This window comes from Dermacentor variabilis, chromosome 2 (assembly GCF_050947875.1).
Source record: "Dermacentor variabilis isolate Ectoservices chromosome 2, ASM5094787v1, whole genome shotgun sequence".
Lineage (NCBI taxonomy): Eukaryota > Metazoa > Arthropoda > Arachnida > Ixodida > Ixodidae > Dermacentor > Dermacentor variabilis.
The window spans coordinates 18,406,126-18,424,267 of NC_134569.1; the positions used below are offsets into that span (position 1 = coordinate 18,406,126).

The window sequence follows — 18,142 nt, forward strand, 5'->3', positions numbered from 1 at the left end:
GTCCATAGACAGTAAAAGAATGCTGCCTGGGATTGACAGCAATGGACATTATGCGTAAATAAAATTTTTTCCATGAAGGTAACATTTATTGGTTTCATCCTTTCCTTACTACCAGAATCATTAGGCACACTACATTTTTATTGCTAAACAATTGGATGTGCTTTACATTTCTACTTTGCTTAGGAGCTCTAATGTCTATTTTGTGTTAGTTTTCTACTTTAACACATAAAAAGTGGGCGTGCATTCGAATTGGGTGGTGGGAGATGTTGAAATTGGGCAAATACTCCCAAATTAATCAGCTATGTGTTTGAGCATGTTTTCTGCCTCTTGTTTAATTTGACTCAGTGGACAATTCAATCAATTTCATCAGTACCATCACTGTCGAATTTGCAGAAGTTGACTGCATTCGTCTTGAATAATGCGAAGAAGTTTAATTTCATGCACTTAATCATTTAAATGGAAATGCAAAAATTCAGCAACAGCAGTACCAGTGCCTTTTATCATCATTCAAGTTCACTCAGCTGTGAAGTATCCCTGAACCAACCAACCAGGCACCTCTACAGATGCAGGAATACAGTTAAATACTCACATCAACTTGCGTCAGGACATCAATGAAGCCGCATGCATGATTAGACGAGCAGCATAGAGCTTTGAGGACACCCAGCCATTCAGCACTAAGCAGACCACAGCTGGCAGTAAGTTCAGCACACAGGAGAGATATGTCATTCAGCCTGGAAGAAATAGTATGTAACAGCATGTCACAAGAAACAAAGCACAATAAGTCTTTTTCAACAAAACTGTATTAATTCAAATATAATGCGAAGTTTTCTCCCAGAATCCTTAGCCTCGAAGTCACACCCCTACCTTATCTGCAAAGGTGAGACTTTCAGGTACTACTTCAATAAGGCGGCAGCAGGGCCACATTTCTAGCAATCCAGATTTTAGACAGCAGCCCAAATTTTAGCAACTACTAAACCTCAGTAGGTGAGTCAGTACTGTATTTTTGCGCATCTAATTTGCACCAAGAATTCGAAAAATTTAGCGCTAAAGGCAAGGTGCAGGTTATAGCACAAATTTTCCTACAATAATTATTAGAGGGAACTCTGGCGCTGCGATCTCTCAGCTACCAGGGAAATCATGGTTATTACATGGATTTGTTTGATCTTCATGCCTGTGGATTCAGACTTTCTTGTGGCTTTATACTTTATCTGCTTTCATTGACATAAATTTAAAAGCAATCTATAGTTTTCCAAATGCAAAAGACTCTGCGAACACACATAATTGCTACTAATTGCAGCGGTTCAGCCGGTGAAGGTGGCCATATCTCAACGTCCCAAGCATCTCAACGCACTGGCTTGCCCTCGAGAAAATCATAAGGGCATTTTATGCTGTTAGTCTATGCATGTGTGCATGGTGTAATGGTTTTAATATCTGGCTTCCGTGCCAGAGGTCCTGCGTTTGAATCCTACAGTCGGACAATTTTAATGTTCTTTAATTATTTATAACACAGTACTTTGCTGAAAATGAACAGTTTACAAAGCCACAAAGCTGTTTGCAGCCAAAAGAGCAACGTTTTGCTAAATCCATGTACTACGCATCATCCCCCGTGATGGCTCAACCACCCCACCTGCAGCCCCCACAGACAATAGTGTCAGAGTTCCCTCTAGTAATTATTGTATGAAACTCTATGGGTTATAGTATGCAAATTTCACCTTGGAGGTGCGACTTTAAGGCAGCATAAATATCACCCTATGGTGTGGCTTTATGGCAGTGCAGCGCACACTTCCACAAAAGCCGCACAGTAAGGCGAAATTTGCGTAGCAATCAGTAATCAAGTGCTTTTAATGTAGCTAGAAGCTTCACTATTTGTACACCATCTAGCTTACTGCCCAGCTTTTAGAGGAAATCCATACTTGTCTGCATCTTGTGCCACAGAGATGCTCTGAACAGCACTGCAAACAAAGCTGTACCTATATGCAGAATATATTAGAAGCTTCACTATTTGTACACCATCTAGCTTGCTGCCCAGCTTTCAGAGGAAATCCATACCTGTCTGCATCTTGTGCCACAGAGATGCTCTGAACAGCATTGCAAACAAAGCTGTACCTATATGCAGAATTTTCACTCAGTTGCTTGATTTGTTGGGGATCAACCCTAATCCTAGAAATAAAGAAAAAAAAAAGACAGAGTAAATAAATAAGTTCCGACTTGCCTATTATACAGAAATCGTAACATTTATAAATAATATTAAAGATCAGGGTCTGTATTGACAAAAATATTTCACATAGGTGCTGTTTGCAATTAGCCACTGTATTACCAACTCTGTCATCATTGTGCCGACTGCTATGTGAGGAGAAAGCGGCAGCTTAAGGAGACCGGGAGCTCCAGGTGAGGCTAGGCAAGGTGCGTTTCTCGAAGGTCACGTATGCAATTGACTGTAGCTGCCAGATGAGGGATCAGGTGGTGCAAGTGTGGTGGAGACAAAGGAAGGAAGACACGGGTGGTGCGCAGTGCATGTGTTGTGCCCGGATGGACGGCACGTGGACAGCGTGGAGGAAGAGTTGCCGAGTGCGGTAATAAACGGAATGTTTGTGGCGAATGTGTTGGCCTGTCGTCGTTATTAACAAGTGGGTGCCCATCCGGGATTGAAACGGACATGGACCTGGAGGCGGTAAATGTACCCAAAAGCATTGCTACAGCATCTGCTGGGGCAGGCCAGTGGCTCCGCCATGCACCGCGATGGACGGATGGAAAAAAACTTTAATTAAAAAAGGACCTACGAGGTTGCCAGTCCGGGCTCAGGCCACCCGGGCATTACGTGCGGTGAGGCACAGCCTTTCCACCGCTGCCCAGGCCCACTGCATAGCCCCATAGTTGGTCGTGTAATTCAGAGCTAGTCAGAGCGCTTAGCCATCGCTCCTCGAGAAGGTCCGGTTCTATGTTGTCCTCTACATATATTGATCTGATCTTTGTGCCCTTCCATAAGATGTGTGCCACGTCTGCATGTTCGTGCTTGCAGAGCTTGCATCTCGCGTCTGGGTATTGTGTTGAATTTACTCTGTTTAAATGTACTGGGTTTCGGAACATTCTGGTTTACAACCTTCTTCAATCTGTTTCTTGAGACCTGTCGAGTTGTTTGTGGGGTTGTGGGTATGCTTCTCTTTGTTTCGTATAGTGCGTCAGTATGTCGTGGCACGTGACCAGTCTGTTCTTGTCGTCTTTTATCGCTACTTGGTCGTTGTCGCCTCCTCCGTGTTCTCCATCGCCTCTGCTGCAGTCCTTCCACCTTACCCGGGAGTTGCGAGGTGTTGGGCCGTCACTGTCCGAGCCGAGGTGGATTACTTCTCGCATGGCTCGGTGGGCCTTCTCATTGAGGTTAGCTTAGCCAAGCAGCTAAGCTAAGCAATCCTTAGCTTAGCTTGTTGGCCTAGTTGGTGCTTGCTAAAGACATGTTTTTCGTCATACACAAAAGGAAGACACATAGAGGACAACACTGGGTGTTGACCTCTATGTGTCTTCCTTTTGTGTGTGTTTTAACTTGTGGCAAAAAACACATCTTTTCCCAAAATACAGCTGATTCAACAACATCCAGTCCCCCAGGAAATTTCTGGACCGGCTGGAGACATTTCATTTGGTCAATGGTGTCGCTGCCGACAAAAGGCTTACCAACATTGTGCCCGCTGCTTTGGAGGGCGGCACGAAGATGTGGTGGCGCTTGGTGACCATGTTTGCATCGTGGGAGGAATTTACTGCAGTCTTCATTGCAGAATTCTCTTCTATTTACACAAAGCACTGCTTGAAACAAGAACTTGAGCTCCAGACGCAGCACCCGGAATAAAATTTAAAAGAATTTATTTACACAATCGCGGCCTATTATGACCAGATAGGCAGTTAAGCTTCGGAGTCAGAAAAAGTGGATCACGTGCTGCGGCAAAAGCACCCACAACTCCCGAGACTTGGTAGAAGGCAAACAGTTTGCCAATCTCGCAGAGTTTGCTAAGACAACTGACGGCCTCTTGGAGTGTGCTTGGAGGCAGCTGCAGTACAAGCTGCTGCCACCTCCAACAGACCAAGTGGTGATAGACCTTGCCTGCCAGTCAGTTGTGAACATGACTGGCCTGCCCGGAACGCAGCCCAGAGTGCTGATGACTGCGGCTATCACACCGTTTCAGTCTCTGTTGGTGGCATCCTACTGGCCATTGTGTCCTGCAGCAATACAGCCATCCTACCACAGAGACCAGCTGCACAGACAGACCGCTCATGCTATAAGGCCAATTCCCACAACGCCGTCACAGGGCTACCAACAGCGCGACTCTGGGGGATTTACCTACAGTCGCTGTGGAGGTGTAGGTCACCGAGCTCGCGATTGCCCCACAAGTCAGCCTGCCGGCCCGCCCCACTGCTACGAATGCAACGGAATCGGGCATTTCCTATCACAGTGTCCGGGAAATGGGAGGCTGTAGGTGCCACCTCGGCAGGCACATACGTGACTGCACTGCAGGTAGCGGTTTCAGCCAGTAGGAAGGAGCCCCTCCGGGAGGCGCAGATTAGGAAGGCTATGCTCCGAGCCCTACTGAATACAGGCTCATGCGTAAGCTTACTTGGAATGCCGGAGGCAAAGGTAGCAGAGGAGACAGATGCCAAGCTCAGGACATATGAGCTCCTGATGCTCATGTGTCCTGAGCTTGGCACATGTGCGTGCACTCGGCCTGGCAAACAGGGTGGTCCCAGTCTACCACATCCTTAAGTGCAAGATCCAGTGGGCTACGAGCAGCCACAACCTGTATGCATATATGTGCTGGACCTACGTCGGGACATTGTTCTCGGCAGGGACTATTTAACTGTAACAGGCATCTCCATGCATGTTATTATATTCCATCCAGGCAGATGAAATATTGGCACCGACCCGCGATGCAATGTGCCATTCGTTAAGCCCAACAAGGTTCCAGCCGCAGTGCTCACAACTGAAGACGAAGAGTCTTAGCACTTGCCCACCCTCTTCGATGAAGTTCTTGCAGGTCCTGACAAAGGGAGTGTCATTGCAATCGAAGTGGGCAAGCACAATGCTGTAGAAACAAAACTACAGCCAAGCATGAAGGTGCTTGACAACTTCAGCCCTTTTTCACTACAATTCCAGGGTGTACCACCATCACTCAGTACTGCATAAGACAAAGGGGATAGTGCACCTGTGAGATGCAAGTTTTGTCCAGTGCATGCTAAGAAGCAGAAAATTATTGAAGACTGCGTACATGACCTCCTGGAGCAAAGTCTTATAAGGTGAAGCAGCAGCCTTTGGACTAGTGCCCCAGTGCTCATGGTGAAGTAGTCTGGAGGCTACGAGTTACCGATTGCTGAATGCACGAACCAAGGTACCTGCCTACCCTGTGCCTCAAACAAACTGGCTGCTAGCACAACTTGGCTGAGCTCAGTGGTTCTCAAGCTTCGATCTCTCCCAAGGGTTTTTCAGTTTCCTGTCTGCGATTCCTCCATTATGTAAACAGCCTTCACCTGCCCTCAGGGTACGCTTAAATTCGTCAGGATGTCCTTCATGGTGGCAAGTGACCACCAACTTTTCAAACCTTGATAGACCGTGTGCTACAGGGAATCAATCAGCGTTTCGCTATGGCTTCTTGAAGTTATTTTCTAATCTATTCAGAGATGCTTGAGAGTCACACTGAGCAGGTGAGGAAAGTACTGCAACGTATTGAAGGTGTTAGCCTTACAATTAAACCAAACAAAATACAGGTATGCCATCAGTCCCTTAAGTTCTTGGGTCACATCTCACCTGGGCAGTGCACACCAGATGAAGGAAAGGTGCGTGCAGTGCTGGATTGCACAAGACCCAGCACAATTAAGCAGTTGCAAGTCTTCCTGGGGCTTGCTGGCTACTAGAGGAACTCCGTCCTACACTTCTCATTGACGGCACATCTACTCATGGACATTTTAAAGAAGAATGAGCCATGGCATTGGACAGAAAGTCAAGAGCAGGCTTTTGATTTACTCAAGCAATCCTTAGCTCAGAATGCAGTTGTGGGCCTTCCAGATCTAAACTGACCTTTTGTGGTTGAAACCGATGCAAGCAGTGTCAGCATTGCATCTGCACTACTGCAGGCTGGCTCTGATGGACTGCAGCCTGTTTCCTGCATTGGAAGGGTTCTTACAGAGGCCGAAAGCCGTTATATTGTCCAGGAGTGGGAGTGCCTCGCAGTAGTGTGGGCAGAAGACATGTTCAAGCCCTATCTTTAATTTACCAAGTTTGAGATTCACTGTGACCACTCATTTTTGTCATGGATGCTTAGCAAAAACCAAATTTCGACCAAAGATGGGGACTGTAGAATCAACCACAGATGGGGACTGGCAAATATACCTGCAAGTGCCTTAAGCAGAGCTCTTCTCCAGTGTGAAGACCATGCAAGTGATAGCCTGCATGAGACAATGCCCCAGCGCTGCTCCAGAACCTGAAGCGAAAATTACATTTGCGCAAGTAGCAGTTGCCTTGGAAGAGGATGCCAGACTCTTAGGCGACACAGGACAGTTCATCCAAGCGCAGGCTCTTGACTGCTGTCTCTCAAAACTGAAGACTGTGGTCCCTGAAGCTCGGACCCTAATCACCGCTTTCTTCATGATCTGGCAGAGACAACAGAACTGGAACCAAGCGGAAAGCTGCTTCAGCAAAGAGGCAACAAGAAGGTATCATGACTACCTGATCACCTCCGACACCTGGCACTGAAGATAGCACACGACCAGCCCACTGCAGACCATGTCAGATTTTTCAAAACTATGAGACGTGTCTCAGCCTGGTTCGTCTGGCGTGGCATGCCGGCTGACGTATCAAAGTATGTGCAGTGCTGTGCTGTCTGTCAGTGCTCAAAAGATCGATGCCAGAAGCCTGAGGGCCTCATGAACAGTGAGTGGGCCACAGGCCAATGGAAGAGCTTAGTGTCTATATTATTGGGCCCTCACCATCTGGACCTCATGTCTACAAATACTTGCTGGTAGCTATCAACAAATTCACTACATTCCCAGAGATCTTCCCTCTGCAAGTGGCAACAAGTATAAAAATCTTTGAGTGTATGGTTGCAGTTTTCTGTCACCATGGCACGCCTGTGGCCATCTCAAGTGACAATGGGAATCCCTTCGTGAACACTTTATGGCGCAATCTCCTAAAAGACTGGGGCATCAAGGAGCGTCACACTGTGCCATACCAACCAGTGGGATAAATCGTCGAGATCCACAATGGCACCATTAAGCAGGGCCCAGGAGCATACTGCTCCAATCACAAGGACTGGGGCTAGCACACACCTGATATCATCATTGTCATGCATACTGCAGAGAGTGCAGTCACCGAATATAAACTTGATTTCACAAGAATTTAGTTGTTGCGAAAAGAGACAGCACAGATAGGTAATGCATCGCAGAACAAAACTTTACTGTCCAAATTCCATTAGCCTACTTTGCAAGCTTTGCTCGAGGAAATAGAACCGCACTGCCGACAGTACAAAGTGTGCCACATGCGCCGACCCGCAGTGGGCTGTACTGCCGTTGCTGCAGTATTCTCGATCAACTGCTTTTGGAGGTGCGAACACTTTGCGAGATTTTGCATAACTCGACACCGGACGCAGAGCAACAGCGCATGCAGCCGCATTTCTCCAGCACATGCTGTTGCCCGTAGGCGCCGATGCGTCCGGTGCCGATCACAAAAGTGATCGTATCTCGTGTACGCGAAGGCAAACGATCCGACTATTGGCCCTCTCGTGCAAATCTACGTCCGGCGCCGAATCCGCACACGATGCCTGTCGGGTGGCACCAAAACCAGCGTTCTTGAAGCAAGGGATGCGCATTCCCGGACCATCGCTCAATCATAGCTCGATGCGTGACACTCCATATGCCGCAACCGCCATCTCAAGCGCCATAAATAATTCCATGTAGGTGGTATGTGGATTTCTGTTTTTGCTGCATTTTTCTCACCAAGGCGCACATTACGTAGTGCATTGCCGCGATAAGTGATTGCTGTTCGAAACGCGGGTCCAGTTTGCATTCAGTTTCGCCTCACGCAATTGGCCTAGGCCTCACCGAGTCATCAGCCGCGAGGAACGCAAACTGAACACGCGTTTCGAACAACGATCTGCGATCTCGCCTGGTAGGCATGCAAACACCGTCGTCACGTTGTTATCAACGTACGTGCCACTCATGGTGCCGCTTCGAACGGGCAATCAACAAACAAGATGGCGGCCATGACATGTTTCCAGCACACTGATCGCTTCCAGTGCTTGGTTGTTTTTGTGAACAAAAATGGCGGCACCCATACAAGTGTAATGTGGTGGTATTTTACGCAATTTTAATGCAAAACAATCGCATTTGAGCACATGTTGGTGCCTGCTAGCCTTATGCAATATGCGGAGCTATGTTCCGGCAAATTTTGTTGATGCGGGATTGCAGTACAGCGACATTTCGTTGACGAGAGGTACGAAATGCATTGAATTCTATGGGTGTTCACCGAGGATACGAAAATGTTTCGTTGTTGCGAGAATTTCGTTATCGCGGGTTCCGACTGTATAGCCTTGCTGTGTTATGACCATGAGCTCCGCGCCACATGGGAACCCACAGGTGATGGTGAACCCGCAAAGGCATGGTGTGCAGCAGCACACTGCTGCAGAACTTTGCTGCAGAACTCCAGCAGTGCCTCGAAGGGGTCCTCAAGTATACTCAAAACATCAAGCAGCTACTTGGCAAGCGCATAAGCCCAGTTACGACCATCATCAGCAGCCAACAATCATTAAAGATGGTGACCTCGTACTCTTAGTCCCACCTTAAGTAATGCTGCCAAGGGTGTCTTAGCCAAGTTGGCAATGTGGACCTTATCACATGGTAAAGCAGGTTAGGCGACAATGACTTTGTTTCGAGTGACCTTACTATGGAATATCTCCAAACTATTGCCCATGCAGACCAGTTGGTGCTCTACCATGAACCACAGCTTCTCTCATCCCTTATTGCTTCATGTTTTGAGGGGGGAGGGTTGTGAGGAGAGTGGTGGCATAAGCAGATTGAGAGCTCCAGGTGAGACGAGGCAAGACGCAGCTCTTGGAGGCCGCACGCGCAGTTGACTGCAGTTGCCAGTGGAGGGACCACGTGGGGCGAGTGCAGCTGTGACACAGGAAGGAAAATGAATGTCGCCAGGTGGTGCAGGGTGTGTGTGTGTTGCATGTGATGTGGTGTTGCATGTGGTAATAAAGGGAATGTTTGCAATGAATGCGTCGACCTGTCGTCGTTTGTAACAACTATCGTAAGTGGTAAGCACTTGAATGCTGGCCAATGAAAAAATGCTCGCACAGAAGAGAAGCTTTGTGAATAAAAACCCTGGTCTAGTTATGCAATAGGAGCATACATCAATGAGCTAGATAGTAGAAATATAGAAGCCTTTTTCACACCCTGTTCATAAATCTAGCTGAAATAACAGTGCAAAGTTGCAATGCCATCTCTTCATCATTGCAATGTCTCCAGCGTTCCCATTTCCCAGCTCTGAATTTTCATGATGCAGCACTAGGACTACCTCCTGCCACCCCCCTTTTGTAGTTCAAAACCACTGCCTTACTTGCTGCAGTGTTTAAAGTAGCTATGGCATCTTGCTGCTGAGCACAAGGTCACAGGTTCAATTTTCAGTTGTGGTGGCCGCATTTCGGTGAAGAAAAAATGCAATAATGCTTGAGTACTTAGGGTACATTCAACTGCTTGCTTTCGAAGGAGCGCTTTGGCAGTGCAGTTTACATTTGGCTGGCTGAAACCAAGCACTTGGAGCACATTCACCTGGTTCATTCAAAGCACCGTGTTCGAGCTCAGAGTGCCTGGAGCTGGGAACCTTCGTGCTCAGAGTACGACTAAGAGCCAATAGAAACATTCTCTGGCTCCAATCTCGAGAGAGCTCCGCATTGCTGCAAACCGAGTTAGAGCGCAGTAGGAACGAGTAGGAACAAGTATACTTACGTACACATTAAACACTTTCTGTGCCCACTTTTTTTTAGACGACCAAATGCCCCAAACTTTATATGCCTGATTTATTGAGACTGATTTCGTTATTTTACAGTGTCCTTTACTATCACTCTTTATTTATATATATATTCTTGGGTTGCAAATAAGTAAGGCCAAAGAAACAGTCAATATGAAGCTTGAACCGAAGTCAAGCATGCTTTTGTTTTCTTCGATGTGATGAGATGTAATTGAAGGCATGGCGAGCAAAGGAAGTCACAGAGGCGCAGCGACACAGCATTTTTGTCGAACATTGTCCACGAAAGAAAGGCAGCCAGAGGCCCTAAATGTTTCTTGCAATCGTCAGCAGTAAGTTCGAGCCCCAACCATGATTCGCTAGAGTTTCCCAGGTCTAATTGTTTACATGAGGGGGAAAAAAGGTAAAACAAAAAAGAACAAAAGACATGAAACCACTGCAAACTCATCTATGGCACTCAGTAGACAAAAGGAAATCCCTGGAGGTGTGAGGGTCCTCACTGGCATATTTTAAAGAAAGCACCTGAATGAGTGATACTCGTCCCTGACACAGAAAGGGTAAAGAATGCCGGATTGAAAAAAATTAATCTGAACCCCTTCTCTATGGCATCTCTAATAGCTTTAGTGTTGCTTTGGGATATTAAATCAACCAATAATTCACACTCTGCTATGCTCAGGACACTCATTAAACTCAAGTCAAGAAAAAAGAAAACCATATGAAATCATTTTGCTGACATCTCATCAAGTTTGCTTGGCTCACTAAGTGAACAATGGCATTTTGTCATAGAATGCATAAAAGTTGGAACCAATATAATCAGCTTACCTGGGGTTGTTTACACACTCAATCATGTACGAACTGTTCCAAAGCAGGTTGAGAGAAGACGGTGTTTGAGGGGCGTACAGTGTTTGCTTGACTTTTGAGTAGAAAGAGCCAAAAATTTCGGAATGTTTGGACTGCAATGAGGACAGGAGACACCACAGTGCTGCACTCTGACAGATAAAGAAAAAAAGAAAAGAAACTATATGCATTGATATTGCTCACCTTGAGGTAGGAACACGAAGAGTACAGGTCATGGAGGTAGCACAGTACGCAGCGTTCTGCAGAGGTGCATTCTGCAGGGTTGGCAACATTCTTCACTAGCTTGCACAAACTGTACAATAAAAAAAAATTTTGCTACAGTTAGAGAAGCCCTACAACCATTTTTGAACATGGTAACGAAAACCCGATTGATTGCTAGACAATACTATGATCTGAGCCCTATATTATTTCTGTCCATGCAGCTTCAAGCCTAGCATTCCGTTCGAAAGGTTGACCACCCTTTCTCTCAAGTTTTCAAAACTCCCACCACTTTTGTTTTTCTTTACTTTGAAACAGGTATAAACAAAATGATTACTTGGTTGATTACATCAAATATCACAACTAATTAGTACCCCTCCCAGAAACAAACGTCACGAAATCTCATGATGATGATGAAGTGCGGCTAGGCTCTTTGTATTGGGCAGACACAGTGTGTCCTAGCTGAAAAAAGAAAAACTGGCACCACCTGGTGGCAAAGCATGATACCACTGTGCTGATACTACAGCCCATGAGATCAAGCAGTGCAACGGAGGTCACCACAACACAATCCATTTAAAGAGTACTGACACAAAATTCTTGGGGTGCCATTTCTTGCACCTACTGAGTAGCTATTGAACCAGTAACCATGCTAAAGAAACTTGATGGAACATAGTTGTAACAGTACGTTTTGAGGACCAGACACAGAAAAAATGCACAGAAAACGGTTGCTGCATTCTTTCTGTGTCCCGTCCTCAAAATGCGCCGTTATAACCATGTTCCATCAAGCCACCAACCAACTACCCCCTCTAAGTCTCTTAACCGCTAAAGAAACTTCTTTGCTACAGTGCATTGCGATTGCTAAGTTATGTGCTTGTATCTCATGACCAGTCACAGTTTCGATTTTGAAGAGAACTTGGTGCTCCGTGAGCTAAGAAGCACGCTTGTAAACAGCTATGATCCTGTGAGCGCAGAGACCTGTGATGCACACTAGCGCACTATCGGCCATGCCATCTGTGCTCCTGTTGCTTCTGCTAGTTTGGTGCTAGTTTGGTGGGAAACCTGTGCGCCATACCATCGTAATGCTTCATTGTGCAGAAGTCCACTACACATTATGATCCTGACATTAGAGTTTTAGCATCTGCAGTTTGCTGGGTAACCGGAGATGTGTACAGCAAGAACAATGCTGGTAGTACCCTCTGGTGACGCAGTATCTAACCAGAGAGCATGCAAAACTAACAATGTAATTTTTATATTCTACCTAACTGCTGGTGTAAAATGCTGGCAGCAACATAATTGCTAACCTATCATAATTTTATAATAATCCCCTTCAACAAATAGCATAGTTGCACAACTCTGACGTGCACTTACTTTTAATGAAAGGTGCATTCAAATTTGCATGCACATTACAATCTTAATTCTACTCCAATTCAAAAATGAAACCGAACCTTACTAAAAAAAATACAAGAGCAAGGAGCAATACGAGAAGCATGTCAGGCACAGTTCCCGTGGATATGGTGGTAGAGCTTTCTGAACCACATCAAATGTATGAGCATAAAACAACAGGAACAAATCAAATACAGACATTAATAAATTGTTCACATAGCTTCTCAAATAGCAGTAACTTTTCTATGTGATTACTGTACAATAATACTGCTGTAGTCAATCGTCCTGGTGAGAGGAAGCCTGAATGCTCCCTAAATAAGAAACCTAGAACTACATTTTAAAAAAAAATAAAGGAGAGAGAGAAAACGTGCAGCAGTTGCTGAAATTTCAACTACATTGCAGTACTGTATGCAGTACTGTATCAACTACAGTACTGCATTTGATATGTGTGCAATAATCCAAGAAAAGAAAAATACAAAATTAGGCAGATCCTACGCACTTTGGGAATCGATGTAAGTGAAGCTTTCCATGCTGGGATTGGGATGCTTTGATTGACGATAATTAGCGGTGGTGTTGACAGCTAAAGCTCAATTTCTTCAACGTTTAGGCTAACATGAGAGTGGCGAGTTGATGTTAAATGTTACCTTGCCTGCATCACTGCTGTTTGTCTGCACACAGAACATGCAGAGAGAGATGTTTGCTTGAGGCCTTGTTGTGCACCATATTTTACAAACTCTGAGAGGGTTGAGCGTTGTCATTGCCTGACATGGCACATCGCATTGTGGCAGAAGTATTAAACTTGAATTGGATTATGGGGTTGTACGTGCCAAAGCCACTCAGATAATGAGCCACGCCATAGTGGCAGACTCCAGATTAATTTTCACACCCCGTGATGTTCTTTAACATATCCCAAATCTAAGTGCACATGTGTTTTCTATTTCACTCCCATAGAAATGCGGCTGCTGCGATTGGGATCAAATCTACGACCTCTAGCAATACCATAGCCACAAAACTAACGCGGCAGGCATAGCAGTGTTGATTTAACGGTCGACCGCTTCCGTAGTGTCTCCTGGACCCTGCGGTGCGCTTTAAATAATACGGCTCTGCTTCTTCATGCCCTGCATGTGTTGCCCGCTTGACATATTTCATCATCATCATCATCATCATCATCATCAGCCTGGTTACGCCCACTGCAGGGCAAAGGCCTCTCTCATACTTCTCCAACTGCCCCGCTCATGTACTAATTGTGGCCATCTCATCCCTGCAAACTTCTTAATCTCATCTGCCCACCTAGCTTTCTGCCGCCCCCTGCTACGCTTCCCTTCCCTTGGAATCCAGTCTGTAACCTTTAATGACCATCGGTTATCTTACCTCCTCATTACATGTCCTGCCCATGCCCATTTCTTTTTCCTGATTTCAACTAAGATGCCATGAACTCGCGTTTGTTCCCTCACCCAATCTGCTCTCTTCTTACGCCTATCATTCTTCTTTCCATAGCTTGTTGCGTCGTCCTCAATTTAAGTAGAACCCTTTTCGTAAGCCTCCAGGTTTCTGCCCCGTAGGTGAGTACTGATAAGACACAGCTATTATACACTTTTCTCTTGAGGGATAATGGCAACCTGCTGTTCATGATCTGAGAATGCCTTCCAAACGCACCCCAGCCCATTCTAAGTCTTCTGATTATTTCAGTCTCATGATCCGGATCCGCGGTCACTACCTGCTCCGAGTAGATGTATTCCCTTACCACTTCCAGTGCTTCGCTACCTATCGTAAACTGCTGTTCTCTACTGAGACTGTTAAACATTACTTTAGTTTCCTGCAGATTACTTTTTAGACCCACTCTCCAGGTCAGTGAGCATGCATTGCAATTGGTCACCTGAGTTATTAAGCAAGGCAATATGATCAATGAATCGCAAGTTACTAAGGTATTCTCCATTAACTCTTATCCCAAATTCTTCCCACTCCAGGTCTCTGAATACCTCCTGTAAACACGCTGTGAATAGCATTGGAGAGATCATATCTCCCTGCCTGACGCCTTTCTTTATTGGGATTTTGTTGCTTTCTTTATGGAGGACTACAATGGCTTTGGAGCCGCTATAGATATCTTTCAGTATTTTTACATACGACTCGTCTGCACCCCGATTCCGTAATGCCTCCATGACTGCTGAGGTTTCGACAGAATCAAACGCTTTTTCGAAATCAATGAAAGCAATATATAAAGGTTGGTTATATTCCGCACATTTCTCTATCACCTGATTGATATGTGAATATCAATCAGGTGATATGATCTATTGTTGAGTAGCCTTTACAGAATCCTGCCTGGTCCTTCGCTTGACAGAAGTCTAAGGTGTTCCCGATTCTATTTGCGATTACCTTAGTAAATAGTTTGTAGGCAACGAACAGTAAACTGATCGGTCTATAATTTTTCAAGTCTTTGGCGTCCCCTTTCTCAGGGATTAGGATTATGTTAGCGTTCTTCCAAGATTCCGGTACGCTCGAGGTCATGAGGCATTGCGTATACAAGGTGGCCAGTTTTTCTAGAACAATCTGCCCACCATCCTTCAACAAATCTGCTGTTACCTGATCCTCCCCAGCTGCCTTCTCCCTTTACATAGCTCCCAGGGCTTTCTTTACTTCTTCCAGCATTACTTGTGCGATTTCAAATTCCTCTAGACTATTCTTTCTTCCATTATCGTCGTGGGTGCCACTGGTACTGTATAACTCTCTAACTCCACAGCCACTTGAACTATCTCATCCATATTAGTAATGATATTGCCGGCTTTGTCTTTTTTTAATGCATACATTTGATTATTGCCAATTCCTAGTTTCTTCACTGCTTTTAGGCTTCCTCCGTTCCAGAGAGCATGTTCAATTCTATCCATATTATACTTTCTTATGTCAGCTGTCTTACGCTTGTTGATTAACTTGGAAAGTTCTGCCAGTTCTATTCTAGTTGTAGGGTTACAGGCTTTCATACATTGGCAATTCTTGATCAGATCTTTCGTCTCCTGTGATAGCTTACTGGTAACCTGTCTAACAGAGTTACCACCGACTTCTATTGCACATTCCTTAACGATGCTAAATAAGATTGTCGTTCATTGCTTCAACACTAAGGTACTCTTCCTGAGTCAAAGCCAAATACCTGTTCTGTAGCTTGATCCGGAATTCCTCTATTTTTCCTCTTACCGCTAACGCATTGATCGGCTTCTTATGTACCAGTTTCTTCCGTTCCCTCTTCAAGCCTAGGCTAATTTGAGTTCTTACCATCCTATGGTCATTGCAGCGCACCTTCCGAGCACGTCTACATCTTGTATGATGCCAGGGTTAGCGCAGAGTATAAAGTCTATATCATTTCTAGTCTCGCCATTCGGGCTCCTCCACGTCCACTTTCGGCTATCCCGCTTGCGGAAGAAGGTATTCATTATCCGCATATTATTCTGTTCTGCAAAGACTACTAATAGCGCTCCCCTGCTATTCCTAGAGCCTATGCCATATTCCTCCACTGGCTTGTCTCCAGCCTGCTTCTTGCCTACCTTGGCATTGAAGTCGCCCATCACTATAGTGTATTTTGTTTTTACTTTACCCATCGCCGATTCCACATCTTCATAGAAGCTTTCGACTTCCTGGTCATCATGAGTGGATGTAGGGGCTTAGACCTGTACGACCTTCAATTTGTACCTCTTATTAAGTTTCACAACAAGACCTGCCACGCTCTCGTTAATGCTACAGAATTCCTGTACGTTACCAGCTATATTCTTATTAATCAGGAATCCGACTCCTAGTTCTCGTCTCTCCGCTAAGCCCCGGTAGCACAGGACGTGCCCGCTTTTTAGCACTGTATATGCTTCTTTTGTCCTCCTAACTTCACTGAGCCCTATTATATTCCATTTACTGCCATCTAATTCCTCCAATAGCACTGCTACACTCGCCTCACTAGACAACGTTCTAGCATTAAACGTTGCCAGGTTAAGATTACAATGGTGGCCTGTCCGGATCCAGGGATTCTTAGTACCCTCTGCTGCATCACAGGTCTGACCGCCGCCGTGGTCAGTTGCTTTGCAGCTGCTGGGGAATGAGGGCCGGGGTTTGATTGTTGTATTCATATAGGAGAGGTTGTGGCCAAGTACTGCACCAGGGTTGCCAATCCTGCTCTGGTGAGGGAGTGCATTACCGGTTCTGGTCACCGGCATCAGGCAGCACTCCAGGCCTGTTTATGCAATTTGATCAACAGGCGGGGTTTGTTTTTTTTTTTTTGTATTTCGGTGGAAAATTGCGCGGCACCGGGATTCGAACCACGGTCCTCTTGCACACGAGGCGGATGCTCTACCTCTACGCCACCGCTGCACCCTGCCATATTTGCATGGCATTTATTTTTCAGAAATAGCAGCAACATACTATGTATACCGTACCTTGAACTTAAGCTTATCCTGTTTCCCCACAACCGCTGTCGTATAGCAGTGGGGTTTTCTTGCCTTCTCACGTCACCTTTCCCCCTCTCTTGTATGGGAACTGCCTCTTCTCCTCCCTCTCCTCTTCTCTCTACAGTTCTATGGCCTCGCACGTTAGTAGAAAGGGAAGCGCTGCAGTTTCTGCAATGCTTTTGAGGGGAGGCACGGATAATTACAGCTGTCAAGCAGCTAATGTGGCGACAGCCAGGGAGCTCCAGATGGCGCTCCAGAGGGCACTGTGCACATTCGACGAGGTCGGGTGAAAACGAGTTTCTCCTCTCTGACTCGCGCCTGTCATCTGTATACAAGCTCAGCACCCCCCCCTCCCCCCCCTGACACAGTGTACAGACAGCAGAAGCCACAGCAGTGGAAAAGTCTAAGGAAGAGGCAAAGAAAGCTTCGCTTTAAAAATCATGCTTAAGAACTGCAATTTTGTCTAGTTGGCTTGGCAACTGCAGGCCGTGAAACTGCAGGCCAAGGCAATGGAAAAAAAAAACTGGAAGGAGCTGACAGGCTGAACCAGCAGTTGAACAGCTCATTCACTCTGTTCTTCTCTTTTCACAGTACCAGTGGTGGAACAGCCATATCACCTATCGGCACAGGTCGTGGTGCAGGTAAAATGCTGATTTGACGCAGCAGCAAGCATTTATGGTGCAGGTTTCAAGGCACGTATGCTTACCATGTACCATGCAAATTTTAACTTGATTACAACGACAGCTCCGAATAAAACAACGGATAAAGAAAGGCAACACAGGACAACCACATAGGCGCCTAACTGGTTGTCCCGTGTCGCCTTCCTTCGTCAGTTGTTTTATTCGGTGCTTTCATTGTTATATGTATAACCAATTAGCCCACCAGCACGTGCTCAAATTTTAACTGATATAGTCGACATGTTGTGAAGATGGGTTTGCGTAAGGCTTACCCTGCAAGCACGGTCAGTAAAGGATGTGGCGGTTCTCCACACTGCGGCACACAAAGGGCGCAGCCGGGTTCATTGATACGGCGCAGAGAAGGCACCACCAACAGATTATTAACAAACGCGTTTATTAACCCAAGACGCAGCACAGTGCGAGGGCCACGGCTTATGGGCAAAGGCTCACTGCAAGATCAATGAAGTACGCGCACCTGCACTGAACATGACATCACGCAATGTACTCACGTCACGCCACGCACACTAGGGAGCTGTCAATAGAGCCGCAAAGGTTATGCGGCCGCAAAAGAAAAATAGCATCAGCACCACTGCATGTGTGCAAGA

General features: G+C 45.9%; 1 protein-coding gene across 7 annotated transcripts in view; it reads right to left on the minus strand.

The window, feature by feature from the left end:
- LOC142571445 (mediator of RNA polymerase II transcription subunit 12-like protein) overlaps positions 1 to 18,142 on the minus strand; it is a 222,155-nt gene that overhangs the window by 152,134 nt on the left and 51,879 nt on the right. For all 7 annotated transcript variants that reach the window (XM_075679800.1, XM_075679797.1, XM_075679795.1 and 4 more), the window contains 4 exons: positions 11,042 to 11,150; positions 10,823 to 10,953; positions 2,050 to 2,160; positions 590 to 731 (listed from right to left, as the gene is read on the minus strand). In XM_075679800.1, the coding sequence (XP_075535915.1) occupies positions 590 to 731; positions 2,050 to 2,160; positions 10,823 to 10,953; positions 11,042 to 11,150 (493 nt within the window). The remainder of the gene's footprint in view (positions 1 to 589; positions 732 to 2,049; positions 2,161 to 10,822; positions 10,954 to 11,041; positions 11,151 to 18,142) is intronic.